General features: G+C 52.9%; 1 protein-coding gene across 1 annotated transcript; it reads left to right on the top strand.

Moving 5' to 3' along the window:
• Positions 1-3,337: 3,337 nt before the first annotated feature.
• On the top strand, positions 3,338-9,185 carry PROK1 (prokineticin 1). Its single transcript, XM_004420694.3, has 3 exons — positions 3,338-3,409; positions 6,373-6,498; positions 8,155-9,185. Exons 1-3 carry the CDS (start codon positions 3,338-3,340, stop codon positions 8,272-8,274), a joined length of 318 nt encoding a protein of 105 aa, XP_004420751.2. The 3' UTR covers positions 8,275-9,185.
• The last annotated feature ends 9,069 nt before the right edge of the window (positions 9,186-18,254 follow it).

Genomic DNA, 18,254 nt, shown 5'->3' with positions numbered 1-18,254 from the left:
TGAACAACCTCAGGCACTAGGCCAGGTCAGGGCTGTCCTGGGCCCTGACCTCCGTCCCAGGGTTTGCCCTGCACCCGAGAGAGTGGCCCTTGCTCACCACACACACACACACACACACACACACACACACACACACACAGAGCTGTACAGTCCTGGAAAATGGTGACATTGGCATAAACCAAAGTAGAGACGTAGGGCCTAGTCCCCAGTCTCAGGTGAAGCCCTCTCATACAAAGGCTCCACAGTGGGCTGCCTCCTGCCCCGCCCACTCCCTCTGGATGGGTCGGAGTCCAGGAAAGGTGTGCCTGGCACAGCTCACTAGCTTTCTTCTCCCTTAAGAGGAGCAAGTGCACTGTCAGCACTTGTCACCATTTTCCCCGCTTTTCCCCCATCACTTCACCTCCGACCTCCTTCTCTGTTTCCTCCCGTTCCCGCCTGCTTAGTTCCCACTCTCCTTTTCTGCATGACATCTGTCAGCCAAAAAGTAACCCTAATCTGGCTAAAATGTGTCGAGAATACAGTTGAAATGCACCTGTGCAGGAACGGGAGAGCTCTAAGTTCTACAGAAAAATTAGACACAATAACCGTGAGCCCCCGGTCCTGACTGTGCAGAGGGCACTCCGCGAGAGTTTGCTTAATCGAGTAATTGGGTAAAGAACCCCTAAAGCTCCCCAAAGTCTCCTCTGAGATTTCCACTGAGTCACCATCCACCCCTTGCCTTTCTCTCATGAAACTGGCTTTTCCTCAAGCACCAGCGCTCAAGATAAATAACATGCTTTCAATCAACGCTATTGGTTCTGTTTGCAATAGTATTTCTCGCTCCACTTCTTCATGCCATTGTGTGGGATAACGAGTTCTGTGTGTTTCGGGGAGGAGCTGGGGAGGGAGAGGGTGAGAATGGGAGGTGGGAGGGGATGGAGGAGCTAGCCTGAGAATCAGCTATTATTGAACTTTGTCTCTCGCAAGGTGACCTGTGTGAGGTGGGGCCGTCTGTGCAGGGCACCCAGAGCCCGATGCTGCCTTCTCCCTACGTCCCTTGAGCTCCTGACAGGCAGGAGTGGTCTCTTGGTTCTCCTGTCGTGTGCCTGGCTCAGTGTCACAGTGTACAGGTGGGCCGTACAGACTTTTTCTTCTGATTCTCACCTCTCAGGAGAATTTTATGTTAAGGCAGACAGGCTCATCATTTTTATGATAGGAATCACCAATAGTTAGCAAATGCTGCTAAGTGCCATACCACTGAGCACTTCACATGCATCATGTCACTTAATTCTCCACGTGTAGCCAGAGAGATCATTTCAAAGCGTAAATCCATCTTGCTCCTCCCGTGCTCCAAACCCACTGAGGGCTCCCGTCACACCTGCACTCAAGCCCACTCCACGTCCTGCAAGGTGGGCAGGGCACGGCCCCTGGCTCCTGCTCCAACCACATCCCCTCCCCTCCCTTCCCCTGCTCACTATGCACCTTGCTGCTCCTGGAATGGGCCAAAGGCCACAGGGCCTTTGCACTGGTTCTTCCCCCAGGCTCTGCCCAGTTCATTCCTTCACTTTATCAGGCCTTCTCAAGTGTCTTCTCGGAGAGACCCCCACCTCATCTAAAATAGCACCCATCATCACGCTCTGTCATCTTCCCTGCCTTCCTTTTTAATGGCACTCAGCACACTTAGCTTTTTATTTATTAGAAATCTATTTGTTTATTTCTCTATTACCCCTCTCCCCGACTAGAATCAAAGTTACATAAGGTCAGGGACCTTGTTTTGCTCACTGTTCTATTTCCAGCACTAAGAAAGGTGACTTCAATAGAGCTGTTATAAATAAATATACAGTCACTGAATAAATAAGTGGATGAATACTCACAAAACCCCACCACGTAAGTGCTACTATTACCCCCATTTGTAGACGAGAACACTGAGGCTTAGAGAGGTTAACACTGTTCTCAGGGGCACGAAGCTGACGAGCCATCTGGGATCAGAAGTCAAACGTCTGTCTTTGGGGTCTAGCTCCTAGCTGCTGTGCTAGGTCCTCTCTCTGCACTCATACACACCTGTCGACCTTTCTGTGTGGGAGCCCTCTTCCCCTGAGACACTCCAAGAAAGCGTTTTGTGGATGAATCTGTGTGGGAAATACGACACGTTGCATTTCCCTGCTTGGTGTTTCAAACGCTTGCTGGCGTATGAAAGACCCTGAGAATTCCTGCAGTGAAAAAGCTGGTCGAACTTGTGGAATCAGTGTTTCCCAAAGCTTTGGCTGTAGAGATCTTTTATTTATTCATTTGTGTGTGTAGCGCCTATTAACATATTGCAGGACGGACCTTGGGAAATGATGGCTCTTATCACTGTGGAGGGAAGTCGAATTGTCAGACAGAGTATCCCGGGAGCTCTCTCTGGGCTGTCTGGCACTGGGGTCGGGGGGTGTTTGAGACCAGGGGGGCCATGCCCAAAGTCCACTTCCCACAAGACTGGCGTCTGAGCCCACGGTATTTGCTCGCCTGTAGATGAGGCCACTCTCACGCTCACTCACAAAACAGGAAGGCACAGTGTGGCTCCTGGTACCTCTCACCTGCATTCCAGCCCAAGCACGCTTCTCTGCAGGGATCTGCGTGCTGGCTTATCTTCTGGCCTTTGGTTCCTGTACCAAGTGACACTCGGTGTGCATCCTGAGCTTGTTAGAGAGCACGTCCTTATGTGCGCCTCTCAGGAACATCAACCCCACAGTCTGACCTTGTTGTCTCACCATCTCATGTCTCCCCATTGAAATTTTAACCTTCTAGAGGACCAGAGACACTGCCTTACCCATTGTGTCCTCTCAGCCGCCAACTCCGTGCTGAGCCTACAGTATATGCCCAGATAGTTCTTGCTGGCTTGAATGTGAGGGAACGGATGGTCTTATATGTTGCACGGTTTGGTGCAGGGAAGGATAAATGGTGATGCTGCAAATCCCTTAATTCATTCCCAAAGCCCTCCCCCTACCCCAAGCAAAACAGAAGGATGCCCCAGAGGCAGAGAAGACTATGGAGTGCAAGGTGCATAACTCATGGATCACTGCGTTCTTTGGAGAGTTACAGCAACTGTCAAAGCCCCCGATGTGTTCATTTTTATTGGTTTTGATGGTGATTTGATGTCATTAGGGATGCAGGTCTCATCTTCGTGTCTGAGATCATCTGAATAACACTGGTGATGGGGAAGGGAAGAGAGGAGACAGGCGTCCACAGGCAGCCTGAATCGGACCATATAAATCTAGGAGGAAGGAGGGGGCCGGAGCTCCTGGCCTTCCCAGCTGGTGGCACCAGGCTGAGTGGGAGGAAGCTGAGTGGGCAGTGTTTGCCTTCACCCTGAGTGACCATGAGAGGTGCCATGGGAGTCTCACTCATGCTCCTCCTGGTGACTGTGTCCGACTGTGCCGTGATCACGGGGGTAAGTCCTCTCACAGTCTCTGCCTGGGTTTTGGGAGGGCGTCAGGGTCTGCATGAGAGGGGAGGCAGGAACCACACAGGAGGCAGACCAAAAGGACGGGGTGTTAGCCATCAGACAGCACTTCCAAGAGGGATCCCACATGATTCTCCCCTTCGTTACACCTCACCCTGCTAAAGGATATCTGCTTTTGAGAAGCCGTGTGTAAATCAATCCTGTTTTCAATGCATTAGGAGAGCGTTGAAAATTTTGAAGTTCAGTTCTTTGGTAAAATGAGGATTCCTATTGTGTAATAAGGGATTCCTTTACAAAGTGGATTAGCACCCCCTAATTTATGTTTTGTGTAAGTTTTGGTTTTCATATACTGTCTGGTCCACGTGCCAAGTCTCATTTATACAGCATGTTGACTTCGTTAAAGGTGGTGATCTTATTAACTTCTACTGGGTACGTTTAACCTCTGCTGTCTCTACTCTTAGGAAAGCCTGTCTTGAATCTCTTTACTCTTTTTTTCTTTTTTTTGTGAGGAAGATTAGCCCTGAGCTAACATCTGTTGCCAATCCTCCTCTTTTTGCTGAGGAAGATTGGCCCTGGGCTAACATTCGTGCCCATCTTCCTCTACTGTATATATGGGACGTCACCACAGCATGGCTTGACAAGCTGTGCGTAGGTCCACGCCGGGATCCAAACCTGAGAACCCTGGGCCAACGAAGCCCTGAAGCAGAGTGTGCAAACTTAACAGCTAAGCCACCAGGCCAGCCCCTCTTTACTCTTGAATCTCTTTCTTTCCATCACTGTGTGTTTTCACTCTGTGCCCAGTTCTGATAGGAATATGGGCGACACCAACGTTTGGCTGAGTGTCCCCAAAAGCAGGCCTCAGATAACAGGAGAAATCCAGCCCCACAGCAGAGCTTCTGCCCACATGGGCACTGCACACTTCAGTGTTCAAAATCCTCAGGCTGTGGTCCTCTCTCAGAAGTTTGGCTTTACGTGGAACACCCTCAAATGGGGCACAGGTTGTGTTATGGTGGTGGGACCATTCTTATTAAAACAGAAAGTAACTCGTCACCTGAGAGCTTTCCAGATAAAAGCCACTAGAAAAAAAAGAGAGAGAAATTCATTTTTATTTCAACCTCTCCCAACTTTTTACATAGAGAATGGAAATGTAGAGAAATGCCAAACAATTCCTGGAATCGGATTAGTTTTAATTTTCATAGAAAGGAAAATTGCTCTCTTCTCCTTTTTAGAGAGAAAAGACTGAGTTTCAAAGAAGAGCAAATATTAAAGGAAAGCCAGTGCCTTTGAGACCCAGAGCATAAATAAAATGGTTCGGGTGGAATTATACGGAATGAGTGTACACCCCTGGAGGCCGTCCTCCTATTGTGCAGCGTGAAGATCCGGGAGGGTAAGGGCAGAGGAGGGAAGCCATGGGTACCCCACTGAGATTCGAGCAGCAGGGTGACTCCAAACTCAGGTCCCTCACCGCGTGAGCTCTGACATCTGGCCCAGAGTGACGGCAGGAAGCAGGTCTGAGAGATGTGGGAAAGCATCCTCCTGGTAAAGCCGTCAAGGGGCCCCTTTGAAAAGCACATTGAGAGAGAAAGCTAGGGCACAAGGAATGCACGACAGATGTGGGCGGTTAGAACCGGGCGCGGAAGGCAGGTCGGGCCTCCCAGCCTCCCTCCCCTCTCCATGCCCTGTCCTAGTCCCACTGGGGCCCCCAGTGGGACTCTCAGGAAGGCCGCTATTCTACCGTCTCCACACTACCCTGCTCCCTGGACTGCGACCTCCTGAATTCAGGCCTGGGTGGTCCCTCCTCCCACAGTGGGACAGCGACAGCCCACCTCTGTGGGAGGAGAGTCGGGTGGGGTCTACTTGGGCTTACCCCTGAGCTTTCAGGGGCTGGTCAGTGTGTGAGATGTGCCCTCACGGGGCTGGAGACTGGCACGGCCAGGTGACCACCACCTGCACCTCCTCTGAGTGACAAGCAGCCCCAGCATCCCCCACTTCCCTCCTGGAGGCAAGCGAGTTGGGAGCTTCCAGTTCCTGCCACGTCCCCCATGGGCAGCCAGAGGGTGCTCCATGGCCTTCTGTTGGAGAAGAAGAGGGAACCAAGACACAGCTCTGAACTTCAGCTCAGAAAAGCCACAAAGCTTCTCTGGAAGTGGGAAGTTTGGGTGCTTCTCCATCGTGGGCCCCCTTGGGTCTGGAGCAGTTCAGAGTTCTCTTTTCCTCAATCCAGGCTTCTGTCAAAAGTGGGCTTGTGTGGCCTTCTTTACAAATGGCACCTTGCAGAAACCAGGCAGGGCCACTCAGTCTCTATTCTGGGAGCCCAGCCCGGAGGGTCCATCCCTATCTGGGGGTCAGGGAGGCCAGCAGAGAAGCACTGGGGGAGATATCTGTTCTGTGGGGCGCTGGCACCTCAGATGAGCCTGGTCTTCTGGTGAGGGCCAAGGGGGTGCCAATGTGGAGAGCGAAGGCACCAACCCCGGGTGCAGGGTCAGGGCTGGATAGTCCCCTTCCAAGGAAACTCAGCACTGACCACCTAGGAGCTGGGGCCGTCAGAGCCCCTCCCTGCTCTATGAGTTCAAACTAATTCAGCTCCACCAGCATCCACTGAGCACCTACCGGCGCTAGGAAAGCTATGTCTCCTGACCTCTAGGCTGGTCAGAAGAGGAGGACTGCCTCCGTACTGAGTGGCCTCAGAGGAGCTAGGAGGGTTCCTCAGATCCAGGTCTGACGTCCGGCTGAGCCCTGAGCCTCCTGCCATGAAGGGAGCAGGGGCAATAATGATGCACAGCCCAAGGTGTCCTGCGAGTCTGAGGGGGGATGGAGGCTGCTCTCAGACCCTCCTCCTGCCCCCCGTCCCCCAACAAAGGGGTTTTGGATGTACCTTTTCCTTCTGGTTTCTCCGGGGGGGCACTAACAGGCACTAAGGCCCCCCCCCCCCCCCCCGTCTCTCCCCGCAGGCCTGTGAGCAGGACGTCCACTGCGGGCTGGGCACCTGCTGTGCGGTCAGCCTGTGGCTGCGCGGGCTGCGCATGTGCACGCCTCTGGGGCGGGCAGGAGAGGACTGCCACCCCGGCAGCCATAAGGTACTGCGCAAACCTGCTCGGGGCACACAGCAGGCGAGGCAGGGTGGGGACTGGAACCGCAGTTTTCTGGCTCCAGCCCTAGTAATATCTCACTGACGCCGGGCACTGCCTCCTTGCTTTTTGGGGGAGCCTGGGGTGGAGTGTGGGTGCTAATCACACAGCCTGTACATCTAGAGGCTGGGACCCCAGCTCCTCATTTGCTGAGGGGTCTTGGGCAATTAGCATAACTGCTCTGGGCTGCAGTCACCTCACGTATACAACGAGGGGAGTGGACCAATTACCCTTAAAGTCTCTTTTGGATCTGACACATTCAGGTTTTGAAAGGGTCCCGAAGGCCCTTTGCTCCATAAGAACAAAGGAAATAAGGAAGCACAGGAAATAAGCCCTGCAAAACGGCCTTCCATCCAGGGCCGGCCTAGGGTGAGGCCAGCCGGGGTGTAGGGCACACACACACGGTAAGGAGGCACTCACTCTTTTGTGCTCTAGGCACCTCGCTCCTGTCCCGCTCACCCGTGACAGCCAGCTCCCAGCCCAGAGGGCAAAGCAGGGCCACGGGCCTTTGCTTCTGATGGGTCGGGCAAAGCAGGGCGGGGCCTGCACGTGGGCGAGGGAAGCAGCAGGAGCGGGGCGGGGCCTGCGCGGAGCCCAGGCTCGCCAGCCCCCTTTCCTGGCTTCGTGTGGTTAAAGGGTCCTTCGTGTTCCTGTGGGACGTGCATGCCCCCAGGGGCCCCAGTTTCATCTGGGCTCAGGGCATCCTCCAGTAGTCTCCCTCCCAATCAGGGCCCACCTGGGGGACGAGGAGGCGCCGGGAGATAAGGCGGGCCAGAGCAGCAGTCCTTGTCCCTTGGGGTGTGTGAGGTGGTTCAGCTGCAGATTTGTATTCCCAAAGGGGAGAACACTGGTAATAAAAGCTAAAGCCGAGGGCTTAGTAGGTTCCCCTCTTCATACTAAGTGCCTTTTGTAAATATGTAGTTTAAACCTCTTTACAACCATATCAGGTAGGTGCAATTATTAACCCATTTTACAGATAATAAAGTTGAGGCACAGAGAGGTTAAATAACTTGTCAGTTGTCACACAGCTGGGAAGTGGCAGATCAGGGATTTGAACCCAGGTAATCTGACACTACCTATGCTCCTAACTGCTCCTGTTCCACCCCCCTTGCGGAAAGCTCAGTGGCTCAGCACTCCTCTGGGTGTGAGTCACAGGGCAGAGATGTGTCTGTCTGTCCAGCTGCATCCCCAGCACTCACCAGTGTTGAGCACATAATGGGTGAGCTATAAGTGATATTCGATCAATGAACGTGTGCATGAGTGTGTGCGTGCATAAGTGTGCTGGGTCAGTGAGGGGACCTGGGTGGCAGTGTTGGGGGTTGTGGGGTTTTAGGCTTCGGGGTGGACAGCATTGTACTGTGGCTGATCACATGGTCTTGAGAGCCAGATTGCCTGTGTTCAAATCCTGGCTCCTCCATGAATTAGCTGTGTGATCTTGGCACGTTGCTTAGCCACTCTGTGCCTCAGTTTCCTCGTCTCTCGTAGCTCTTATTGTGCTGGGGTGGGGTGATGATACATTGGCCAGGGCTGGGCTGACCAGAGGCTCCTGCCAGGAGGCCACGTCCCTTTGGTGAAGGTGTCATCCGTCCTCTCCTCTCTCCCCAGATCCCCTTCTTCAGAAAACGCCGGCACCACACATGTCCCTGCCTGCCCAACCTGCTGTGCGCCAGGTGCCTGGACGGCAGGTACCGCTGCTCCGGGGACCTGAAGGGCCTCAACTTTTAGGAGCTTGTCTGGTCTCAGGACACCCACCGGGCCTCTTCCTGAGCACAGCCTCGGGCCCTCTCTTATAGACTTTTATTTCTGCCACATGGCCCGGCTTCCCCCCAGCTGCCCCCGTCCCCTCTCCCCACACTGCCCACCTTGATCCCTCCTTCCTAGTGCACATGCGCATGTGTGCAGACACACGCCACCCGTGACACGGTCCACCAGGCCGGCCTGAGGGTGTCCCAGCTGTGGCTGTGGTCCTGGAGGAAGCCTGGCTGGTTCTCTCCACGGCTCAGGCTGCCTGAGGGGTGTAAGTATCAGGAAGGGTATTCTTTTCCCTGATCCCTGCCTCGCGCACCCTTCCTCTCCTCAGAGGTGACCTGTCCTCCGCCCTGGGCCCTGCCGCTCTCCCTCCCTGCATGTGCTCCTCTGCCTGGACTGGACATTCCCCCCACAGATCCTTGGGTGCCAGGCTGGAGTCACAGGTCCTGGCCTGAGCCTCAGGCCCTTTTTTTTGAGGCCTGGGAGGATCAACCTGAGAGGTGACCCATTCCTTTGATGGACTAGCTCCTTATTTGTAGGCCACAGGCCCAAGGTCACCCCTTCCCAGAGGGCAGTGGACAGTGACCTTGACGCAGGTGTGGGGAGCCAGGGAGGTCAGTCAGCCTCGGGCCGCCCCTGTCGTGACCAGACTGTGGCCTGCCCGCTAGGCCAGAATTGCAATGCCTCAAGGCCTTCCTAGCACACTTTAATGTCAACTTGTGGAGCCCTCAATTCCCACAGCCTCCCCATTAAAATGCAGATGGTGGCCGTCAGTCTAATCAGCTATTGACATTTTAGGAGGCAATTAGGGAGTTAGCTTAAGCAGCTGGGCTCCAAGCATCAGCCCCTGAGAGCAGGTCTGTGACCTTGAGGAGGACTGGCTTCTACCCAGCTGCAGCAGGGGGTGGGGGCGGGGCGGAGCAGGGGGGGTCACAGGAAGGCAAAGACCACCCAAGGACCACAGCCAGGCAGCACAGGCCCCTCACCCAGTCAGCATCTTCCCTGGAGAGCACGGGCTTCCTGAAGTTCAAAGCGGTTTGTCTGGGGTGGTGTCCCTGGCCTCCACCCTCGTTCAAAGCGCTGGCCCAGCCCACTCAGCACCTCACAGCTGCACCCCACCCGAGGCTCACCCAGGACAGCGGGTTAAGCCAGGAGCTGTGCACACTGACCTGCCAATTGCAGAATAAAAGCATGAACAAGAGGTGAGTGGCCGTGGTGTTCCTGCTATACCTGTGTGGGGACTGCGGCAGGGGGTGGGGGGCAGCACCGGGCTGGGTCCAGGTTGGGGAAGGATGTGACTAGTGTTCCTCCCAGCTAGGGCATTTTTTGGAAAAAGTGAATTCAGGGTCTCTTTGAATGAAGGCTGAGAGGCAGCTCTGTGGGCTCCGGGAGGGAGGGTGTGGCTCAGAGGGGTTGATGCACTGGAGGCAGGAAGGGGGCTGTGAGCCGGAATCTGGGTGGGAAGACTCCACTGGTGAGATCTGGACTGGTTGTGATTTCCCAGTTCTGGAATTTAGTCCCTTCTGCTTAGTGTCAAATACTTGATGCCACCAGGCCACCACGTGTGGGGCGAGGACATCCATATCAGGGATGGGCTGGTGAGGCCCTGTGCCCTGTGTCTGAACCCAGGGTTGGGAGCTTCTCCTAAGTGCCAGGCTGCTGGTCCCATGGCCCCTTCTCTTCTCAATTCCTCGTCTAGAAAAATGCAAAATGTAAGATGAAAGTACATCGTATCCTCCTGTTTCTCAGAAGCCCCTAAGAAAACTGTGGTTTCTGAGGCCTGGGGGCTTCTTCTGCTCTCCCTGAGGGGCTGCTCTGCCCTTGCCCTTGATCCCGTCAGCACCCTGGCCAGGGGCTGCTCAGGACAGGCTTCACCCCAGGACCCACTCAGGCCAGGCCTGGCCCCTGCAGGGGCTGTTCTCTGGTTTCTGCTCCTTTGACAGATGCTGTGGCCACTCTGCTGACTTGTGCTCCTCTTGCAGCCCACGAGTCTCTTTCCCTCTAATTTCAGGCTCAGGTCCTGCATATAGAATTCCTCTCCACGTACAGGATTCCAGTTTGCCTCTCCTTCTCCTTTGGAGCTCCGCGTACTGCCGATTGCTCCCCGTCACGCTCTCTGTGGGGACCTTTTCCAATCACGCTGTGCCCTCCCTGCAGCAGAGCCACTCGAGGTGAGGCAATGCTGCTGCAGGCACAAGGATGCCCAAGGTGTGGTGTGCACTGACAGGCCGCCTCCCGCTCCTCACCATCCAGGCCTGGGAACTGGCCAGTTTGCAGACTAGTCAATGGGGAGAACCACCCTTTTAATATAACTGGACTGATTCTTTCTCTCTCTCTCTCTTTTTTTTTTTTGGTGAGGAAGATTGGCCCTGAGCTAACATCTGTGCCAGTCTTCCTCTATTTTGTATGTGGGTCGCAGCCACAGCATGGCCACCGATGAGTGGTGTAGGTCTGCGCCTGGGAACTGAACCCCGGGCTGCTGAAGCAGAGCGTGCTGAACTTAACCACTAGGCCACAGGGCCGGCCCCCAATTCTCATTTTTTATATCAGAATTTTGAGGAATGTGTAATTGGTCTCTACTTCAGTTGCCTGCTGTTTTTTTCTGTTGTCTGAAGAGCAGAGAGGAGGCTGGTGAGGCTAAGAACAGCATATTTGTGAGAATTCTGTATATTCTTCATCGATATAGCTATAAAAAGAATCTGCTTATAAGAATAATATATCCACAATAAGAATGTATCCTAGAAGAGTTAAATTGAATTAAGATTAGGTGAAATCGACACCCCTTCAAGATGCAGGCCCCTTCAGTGACAGCCTTTGCCTCCCCTTACTTGGCCCCAAGCCTTCCTCCCCAACTGGTGGAGTCTGGTGCCATCTAGTGGCTAAAGTGGGGATGGCAAGAAGAGCTGAGGTGGAAAAGATGGAAGCGTCAGACAGATGCAAGCTTCCCAAAGTAGATGGGGCACAGTCCCCAGATATCCCCAAGTGTCAATCAGAGGCTTAGAGGGACAATGTCTCCACCTGTGGAAAGAGGTCTGTCACCCTAAGGAGCACAGGAGAAATGCTTCGTTGCCCCTTTGGGCCCTGCCCCATCCCAGGTACGTCTTTCTCAGAAGTGGCTGTCATCTTCTGGTGGCATCTCACAGCTTCTCCAGGATCAGGAAAGTGGAGGTTGGGGGAGATCAATATAGGGGGATTGGAAGCCCTCCCCCTCTACCTGTGTGCTCCAGGGCACGGCACTGGAAGAGCTGCCTCTCACCCCAAGTCTCCATTTTCTCTGCTGGTCATCTCAGTGCTCCCCTCCCCCCCCCAGTACCCAGGTCTGAAGCTCAAGGTGAGTCTAGATTTTTCTTCTCCTACTGTCCCTTCTCCCCGAACTCCCTGTTAACTGGTCACTGAGCTCTGTTTTTCCTCCTAAATGTCTCTCAGTCCTGCCCCTTCTCCCTCCAGCCTGGCTGTGTCTAGCGATTATCCCGCCCAGCACAGTCTCTCGCAACTGCTCCAACCTATTCTCTCTGCCTCCAGTTTTCCCCTTCAAATCCACCCATGCACGTCTACCTGTCATCTTTCTAGGCAACACATTTACCCAGTTCATTCCCCATGAAAAACTCCCCAAAGCAGAGGATATGAACAGACATTTTTCCAAGGAAGATATCCAGATGGCCAATAGGCATGTGAAAAGATGTTCAACATCGCTGATCATCGTGGAAATGCAAATCAAAACCACACTAAGATATCACCTTTACACCCGTTAGAATAGCTTTGATCATTAAGACAAAAAACAACAAATGTTGGAGAGGATGTGGAGAAAAGGGAACCATTCACTGCTGGTAGGAATGCAAACTGGTGCAGCCTCTATGGAAAACAGTATGGAGAGTCCTCGAAATATTAAAAATAGAATTACCTTATGATCCAGCTATCCCATTGCTGGGTAGTTATCCAAAGAACTTGAAATCAACAATCCAAAGAGGCTTATGCTCTCCTGTGTTCATCGCAGCATTATTCACTGTAGCCAAGAAGTGGAAGCAACCCAAGTGTCCATTGACAGATGATTGGATAAAGAAGATGTGGTATATATATACAATGGAATACTACTCAGCCATAAAAAAAGACAAAATCGTCCCATTTGCAACAACATGGATGGACCTGGAGGGTATTATGTTAAGTGAAGTAAGCCAGATAGAGAAAGACAAAAACTGTATGACCTCTCTCATATGTGGAATATAAACTAACACACGGACAGAGAGAACCGTTTGGTGGTTACCAGGGGGAAGGGAATTGGGGGGTGGGCATAAGGGGTGAAGGGGCACATTTAAACGGTGACTGACAATAATGTATAACTGGAATCTCATAATGTTATAAACTACTATGGCATCAATAAAAAAAAAAGAGGCTATAATTAAAAAACTAAAAAATTCCCCAAAGGCTTCTCAGCCCCAGAGAAAGCCCAGCCCTTGGCAGGGAGTGCGAAGCCCCTGTGGGCTGGCCTGGCCCGCTTTTCTCTCTCCCTTCCACCCTACCCATCAGGCTCCAGGCCTCAAGATTGTCTACAGTTTGTGGAAGATGCCGTGTGTGTCTTTGCCTGGGAGGTTCCCCCTGCGGGGAATGCTCTGCTCCTCCTCTGTTGTCTTCAGTGCATCCTTCAAGATCAGCTCAGATGTGGCCCCCGCCCCCATCTGCATCTGTCCACACAAAGCACCTGGCACACAGCTCAGGCACCGAGTTGGCACTTGCTCTTAGAAAGCACTCGTGCCCACTTCAGCCTCCACCCGGGAGAGAAGGAAGGCATGTTGAGTCCTGTGTGAGTCCCCAGGGTTGAACGGTGGGGGCCAGGGCTGGAGCAGCCGCTCAGCCAGAGGATGGAGGCCTCAGCTGAGGGCAGACCCCCCAGCCTGTCCTCTTGGTGGCCTCACTTCCCCAGGGCTGGACTCCCCTCCTGTGTCCAGCGCAGATTGCAGGCTCTGGCCTCGCCCTGCCATGGCTCCAGTTCCACCAGCTTCTCCTTCTTCATCTTAGAAGCAGCTCAGGGTGCAGTTTAAAAAGTTGCCTTGAGCGTGGATCCCATTCCTATTTCGAGCCCAGTCAGACCCTCAGCAGACTGAACCCCCAGGGGCTTGAGGCCCAGGGACCAAGAGTGACCTAGGCCCACGGGTAGTACAGGGGATGAAGAGGAGGAGGAAGAAGGCTCTGGGCCTAGCCCCACTGCCAGGGGCTTGCTGGCCTCCCAAGGTCTCACAGCCCCTCAGGAGCAGATCCCTGCATTCACTGGGGCCACAGGCCACCTGTGACAGGGCTGGCTTCTGGGTTTGGGGGCCAAAGTTCTTCTCAACACACCAAACCCAGGGCTGTACCAGGTGTACTAAGCACCTGAGAAAGAATGGTGGTGTGCTGCCTGCCACCTGCGGCAGCCTCTCTCTAGACCCCCAGGTACGTGAGGCAGTGGCCTCCTGCCCTCTGCACTGTGGTCTGTCACTGACGGCAGAAGGAGCTGGGGGAGGAGGCAGGTGTGTTCTGAGCTGGCCTGCCTGGCCCAGACCCCCAGTGTTCAGGGTGGAGAGGCTGGACCAGGGGTCGGGCCTTCAGGAACCAAGCCTGGGTTCGTGCTGTGGATGGAGAAGATAGTGGGGCACCTTGGCTGATCTCAGCAGGGGCCAAGAGAGGGTTGAGAAGTTTCTGGTCATCTGAAGTGGAACGGCGGTTCAATCTAGTTTATTAACTAAGGGATCCCTTCATTGCATGGTGAACCGAGGACTGTAAGCCACTGGGGGATGGTGACTATGGCTTTTTTCCCCTGTGTCTGGTGCCTGGCATATAGCAGGGCTCAATAAACATTGACTGACTGACTGAATGAATGAATGTATGAAGCGGCAGCAGCAGCATCTCTTCCTAGGAGGAGACAGCTGGTGTGGGTCTCAGGGGCCTCTGGGACCTGGGGGTTCCCTAGCTTCTGCCTGTCACAGCCCTCCTCCCCTCGTCCCCACAGTCCCAGCGCTCACTGTGCATGGTCCTCTTCCAGTTTCTCTCTCCACATAGGGGGCCTCTGAGGTCCGGAGATGGGGGAGAGCCAGAATGAAGTCCCAGTAGCCCTGAGAGAGCAGGACGGTGCCGCAGGATGGGGCTTCAGAAGGCAGGACAGGGGTGGGAGTGTGCAGGAACGCTCTCTGCCTGTGAGCGAGAAAATCTTAATGCCTGTAAATTACATCTAGTTTTCTTAGATGGGCTTTGTAGGAGCAGAAACAAGGGAAAAAAGGACCTGCCAGTGGAAGAGAATGGTAATTGGAGGGAGGGCAGGGAAGGGGCCTGAACCCGCGGTGAATGGAGCAGAGATGCCATCGGAGTCCTCCTAGGAGGGAGCCGTGAGCTGAGCAGGGAGGGCCCGAGGGAAGCCGGGTGGGCCAGCACCTGGAACCAGAGCCCAGAATCCGCCAGGGAGGTCTCCTGATGGCCTAACATGCTAGAAGATGAGGTGGAGTGTGCTGCTCAGCCCTCCTCCCCTGAATCTTTACCGGTGAACGAGAGATAGTGCGATAGCGGAGTCGATAGAACTCCAGTTGGCTGACAACTAAGCAAGCACAGGGTGAGCTCACGGGGATGGCTGCCTCTGCTCTCCCCTTCTCCCGTCTGAGGGATGCTGGCCACCAGGCTCCGGGGGCAGGGAGCAGAGGTGAGACCCAAGGAGGGAGCACAAGCCTCCCTCGGCCAAGGAGAAGGGTCAGCTCGGCAGAGGCTCCTGGGCTGGGACTTGTCTCAGAGTTGAGTTTGCACAGCAAACACAATTTTACTTAGACTGTGTGTTCATCTAGGAGGCTGGTTGGGTGGGGTTGAGAGGGGACCAAGGCCCTCAAGCCCCCAAGGGCAACGCTGGTGTTCCTGCTCCTTAAGACCCTTGACAGTGACAATCCTGGATTCCAGAAATTGCTACTGGAAAATCTGCCCTGTATGAGTTCTCAGAGCAGCCCAAGAGTCAACCTGGAGGATTTACCAGGAGTGTACCAAAAATCAGATCCTACTGGATGGGCGGAAGCAAAAAGTGGCCCTGGGGGGACGCTCTCTGTCTCGGTATCTTCAGGGACGCTCTTTCTGATGGGGAATTAGAAAGGAAAGCGAAGAACCATCTTTCACACACAGCTCTTCTTCGTCAACTGATAAATGTATGAATAAAACGTGCTATATCCATACAATGGAATATTATTCAGTCATAAAAAAGAATAAAGTACTGATACACACTACAGCATGGACAAACCTTGAAAACACTATGCTAAGTGAGAGACCAGACACAAAAGACCACATCTTGTGTGATTCTATTTATGAGAAATGTCCAGAATAGACAAATCCATAGAGACAGAAAGTAGATTAGTAGTGGCCAGGGGCTGAGGGTGGGGAAATGGAGAGTGACTATTAATGGGTACAGGGTTTCTTTTTGGGGTGACAAGAATGTTCTAAAATTAGATTGTGATGATGGTTCCACAACCCCGTGAATATCTTAAAGACTATTGAATTATACCCTTAAATGGATGAATTGATATGGGATGTGAATTATATCACAATAAAGCTGTTTAAAAAAATAAATATGAAAATCCACAAAGTAAAAAAAAAAGAAAGCAATAGTTCCCCAAATTTCGTTCACAGGGTGTGGCCAATGCACCCAGGCTGCAGGGAATGAGGCCAGAATGAGGCCAGTGCTGCTCATAGCTGGACAAAAGGGCCCATCTTTACCAAAACCAGGGCTCAGCTTCTAAAGTTTGGTGTTTCCAGGGACCCGGGAGGTCCTCAGGGTCTTGGGCTGAGACATTCCGGGCTGGCAAATGATTTGGTGTCCTTTAATGTTCACTTTACATTTATTTTGTGGAGGGGGGAGGATGAGGCACCAAATAAGGCCTTTGTAATATGTGGTTGTCTGCACCAGACAACTTCTTGAGTGGTATACTAAACTGTGTACCATTTGGGTAATGAGAGCATCCCTCACTAGCAGTACAGAGCACTCTACCGTGCACGGTGCAGTCGGGTTGCAGTTTATCGTGACTGCATCTTAAAGCGAGTGTCACTGGCTGCACTCAGAGCCGGCGGAGCCACGGAAACGACACTGCCCTGTTGCTGCACTTAGGCCTCGCACGTGTGTGCTGCAAAAATGTTTTCTGGAGGCAAGATGTCTTCTGCAAGAATGTTTGTATTTTTTCCACTGAGGGGCACTGCCCATGTGGGTGGGAGCAGAGAAGTTCCTATGTGGCAGCTGAGTTAAGTGGCACCGAGTATCCTATTTATTACAGGGATGTTTTGTGCCTCTTTGAGAATTGCACCCTGGACAGCTGACCCAAGGAGGAAATATGGTCCACAACTTGTCCCAACCCTGGTTGGGGCCATTCTAGCCTCAGAAGCCCCAAGCCGTAGAGTCACTGTGGAGAACAACTTTTAGGTGGTGGAAGATTCGGCTACCCCCTCAGCCCTCCTGGGGCCCCTCTGGACCTCCACAACCCACCGCTGAGGCCTTCCACTAGAGGTTTATAAAGGAAAGGGCCCAAGCCTGCCGCCACACACGCTCTCTCCTGTCGGATCTCTCCCGCACGCCTGAGGGAACAGCACTTGGGCCTCAAGAAGACCCCGTAGCCCAGGCCACAAGAGAGATATGATTTATGGCCCTTCTGTCCGAAGATTCTTCTCTCAGTCCCTGTCTACCTGGAATATTAATGCAACTTGGAGGAAAAATATGCGTGTGGTTCTTAAAACGGATCAGAGTCCCCGGAGCACCTCACTTTATACCAGGCAGGAGAAAACTCCCGGCCTAGAAAGGATGGAGGGGCCTTTATTTTGGGGCCCAAGATTAGTGAAGAGGATTAACTGGGTCCAGACAGAGAAAAACACTGATGAGTCAGAAGCCATGGGCACAGTCCTGACAGAGACGAGGCACAGACGAACCCGTGAAATTCTGTCACAAAACTCAGCATTCAAGACTGAGTAAACAAATATGTTGATGGCAGCTTGACATTTTCTTGTCATTTTGCATTTTGCTTGGTGGGCATTTCTCGTGGAATTCGCAGCAAACTTACCTTGTTTATCTTTCTGACAGGGTGGGTAGTGCAGTGGTCAATACCATAGACTGTGCAAGTTTGAACCCTGGTCAGGCTACTTACTAGCTACAGACTTTGGGTGAGTTACTAAACCTCTCTACCTCAGTTTCCCCATCTGTAAAATGGCCATAATAATAATAATACCTGCCTCAGGGTTGCTGTGAGGATTAAACGTTAGTGCATGCAAAGTGCTCAGGACGGGCTGGCTGAGGAAGCACCGTGGGAATGTTTTATACTTTCTGCTTATTTATGAAGATGTCTCTGACCATCAGCACTGGGATCCGTCTACCAGGTGCCGGTGCCTCTCCGGCTCCTGAGGCCGGGCTACCTGGAGGCATCTCCTCAGAGGGGTTAATGAACAAAACTGCCAGGAAGGAAGGAAAACCTTCTTCAGGATGCGCTTCGAGTCCGCAGAATTTGAACAGAGTAGGAAGGAATCAGTTTGTCAAGATCATGTTCTGTTATTGTTATGGAGTCTAGACGCGCAGGTCTGTGTGGGCAAAGTTCCGTAACAGCTCCGTTTGGAACACAGAGATGCAAATCTGATCTGACTGCTTCTTAATACCTTCCTTAAAAACGTGAGTCACTGTTTCCACGTAAAATGGAATGTTTGCTCAATATGGGCTATGATTGTTATACTGCGCTATTCAATTTTGTTTTTTCTAGAAAAAGCATAAGGAGAGTAGGCCCTGCATTCTATCCTGGCTCTTCTCAGATTGTGTTCAAATTAAACCTGCGAAAGTGTGCATGTCCCCTGAGACAGACCTCACCGTGGCTGGTGGCCGTCCCCCAGGAGCGGGCAGTACTGGGAAATGTCATTTGCCCCCTTGACCTGCAGGTCCCAAACTTTAGTGTATAGAAGCCCAAAGGAGGATGTTAAAATGCTGATTCCTT

This window comes from Ceratotherium simum, chromosome 2 (assembly GCF_057802395.1).
Source record: "Ceratotherium simum simum isolate JZ-2026a chromosome 2, ASM5780239v1, whole genome shotgun sequence".
In the NCBI taxonomy this organism is placed as follows: Eukaryota; Metazoa; Chordata; class Mammalia; order Perissodactyla; family Rhinocerotidae; genus Ceratotherium; species Ceratotherium simum.
The sequence above is the reverse complement of the archived record's forward strand: the minus strand, read 5'-3'. Positions and strand labels throughout refer to the sequence as shown.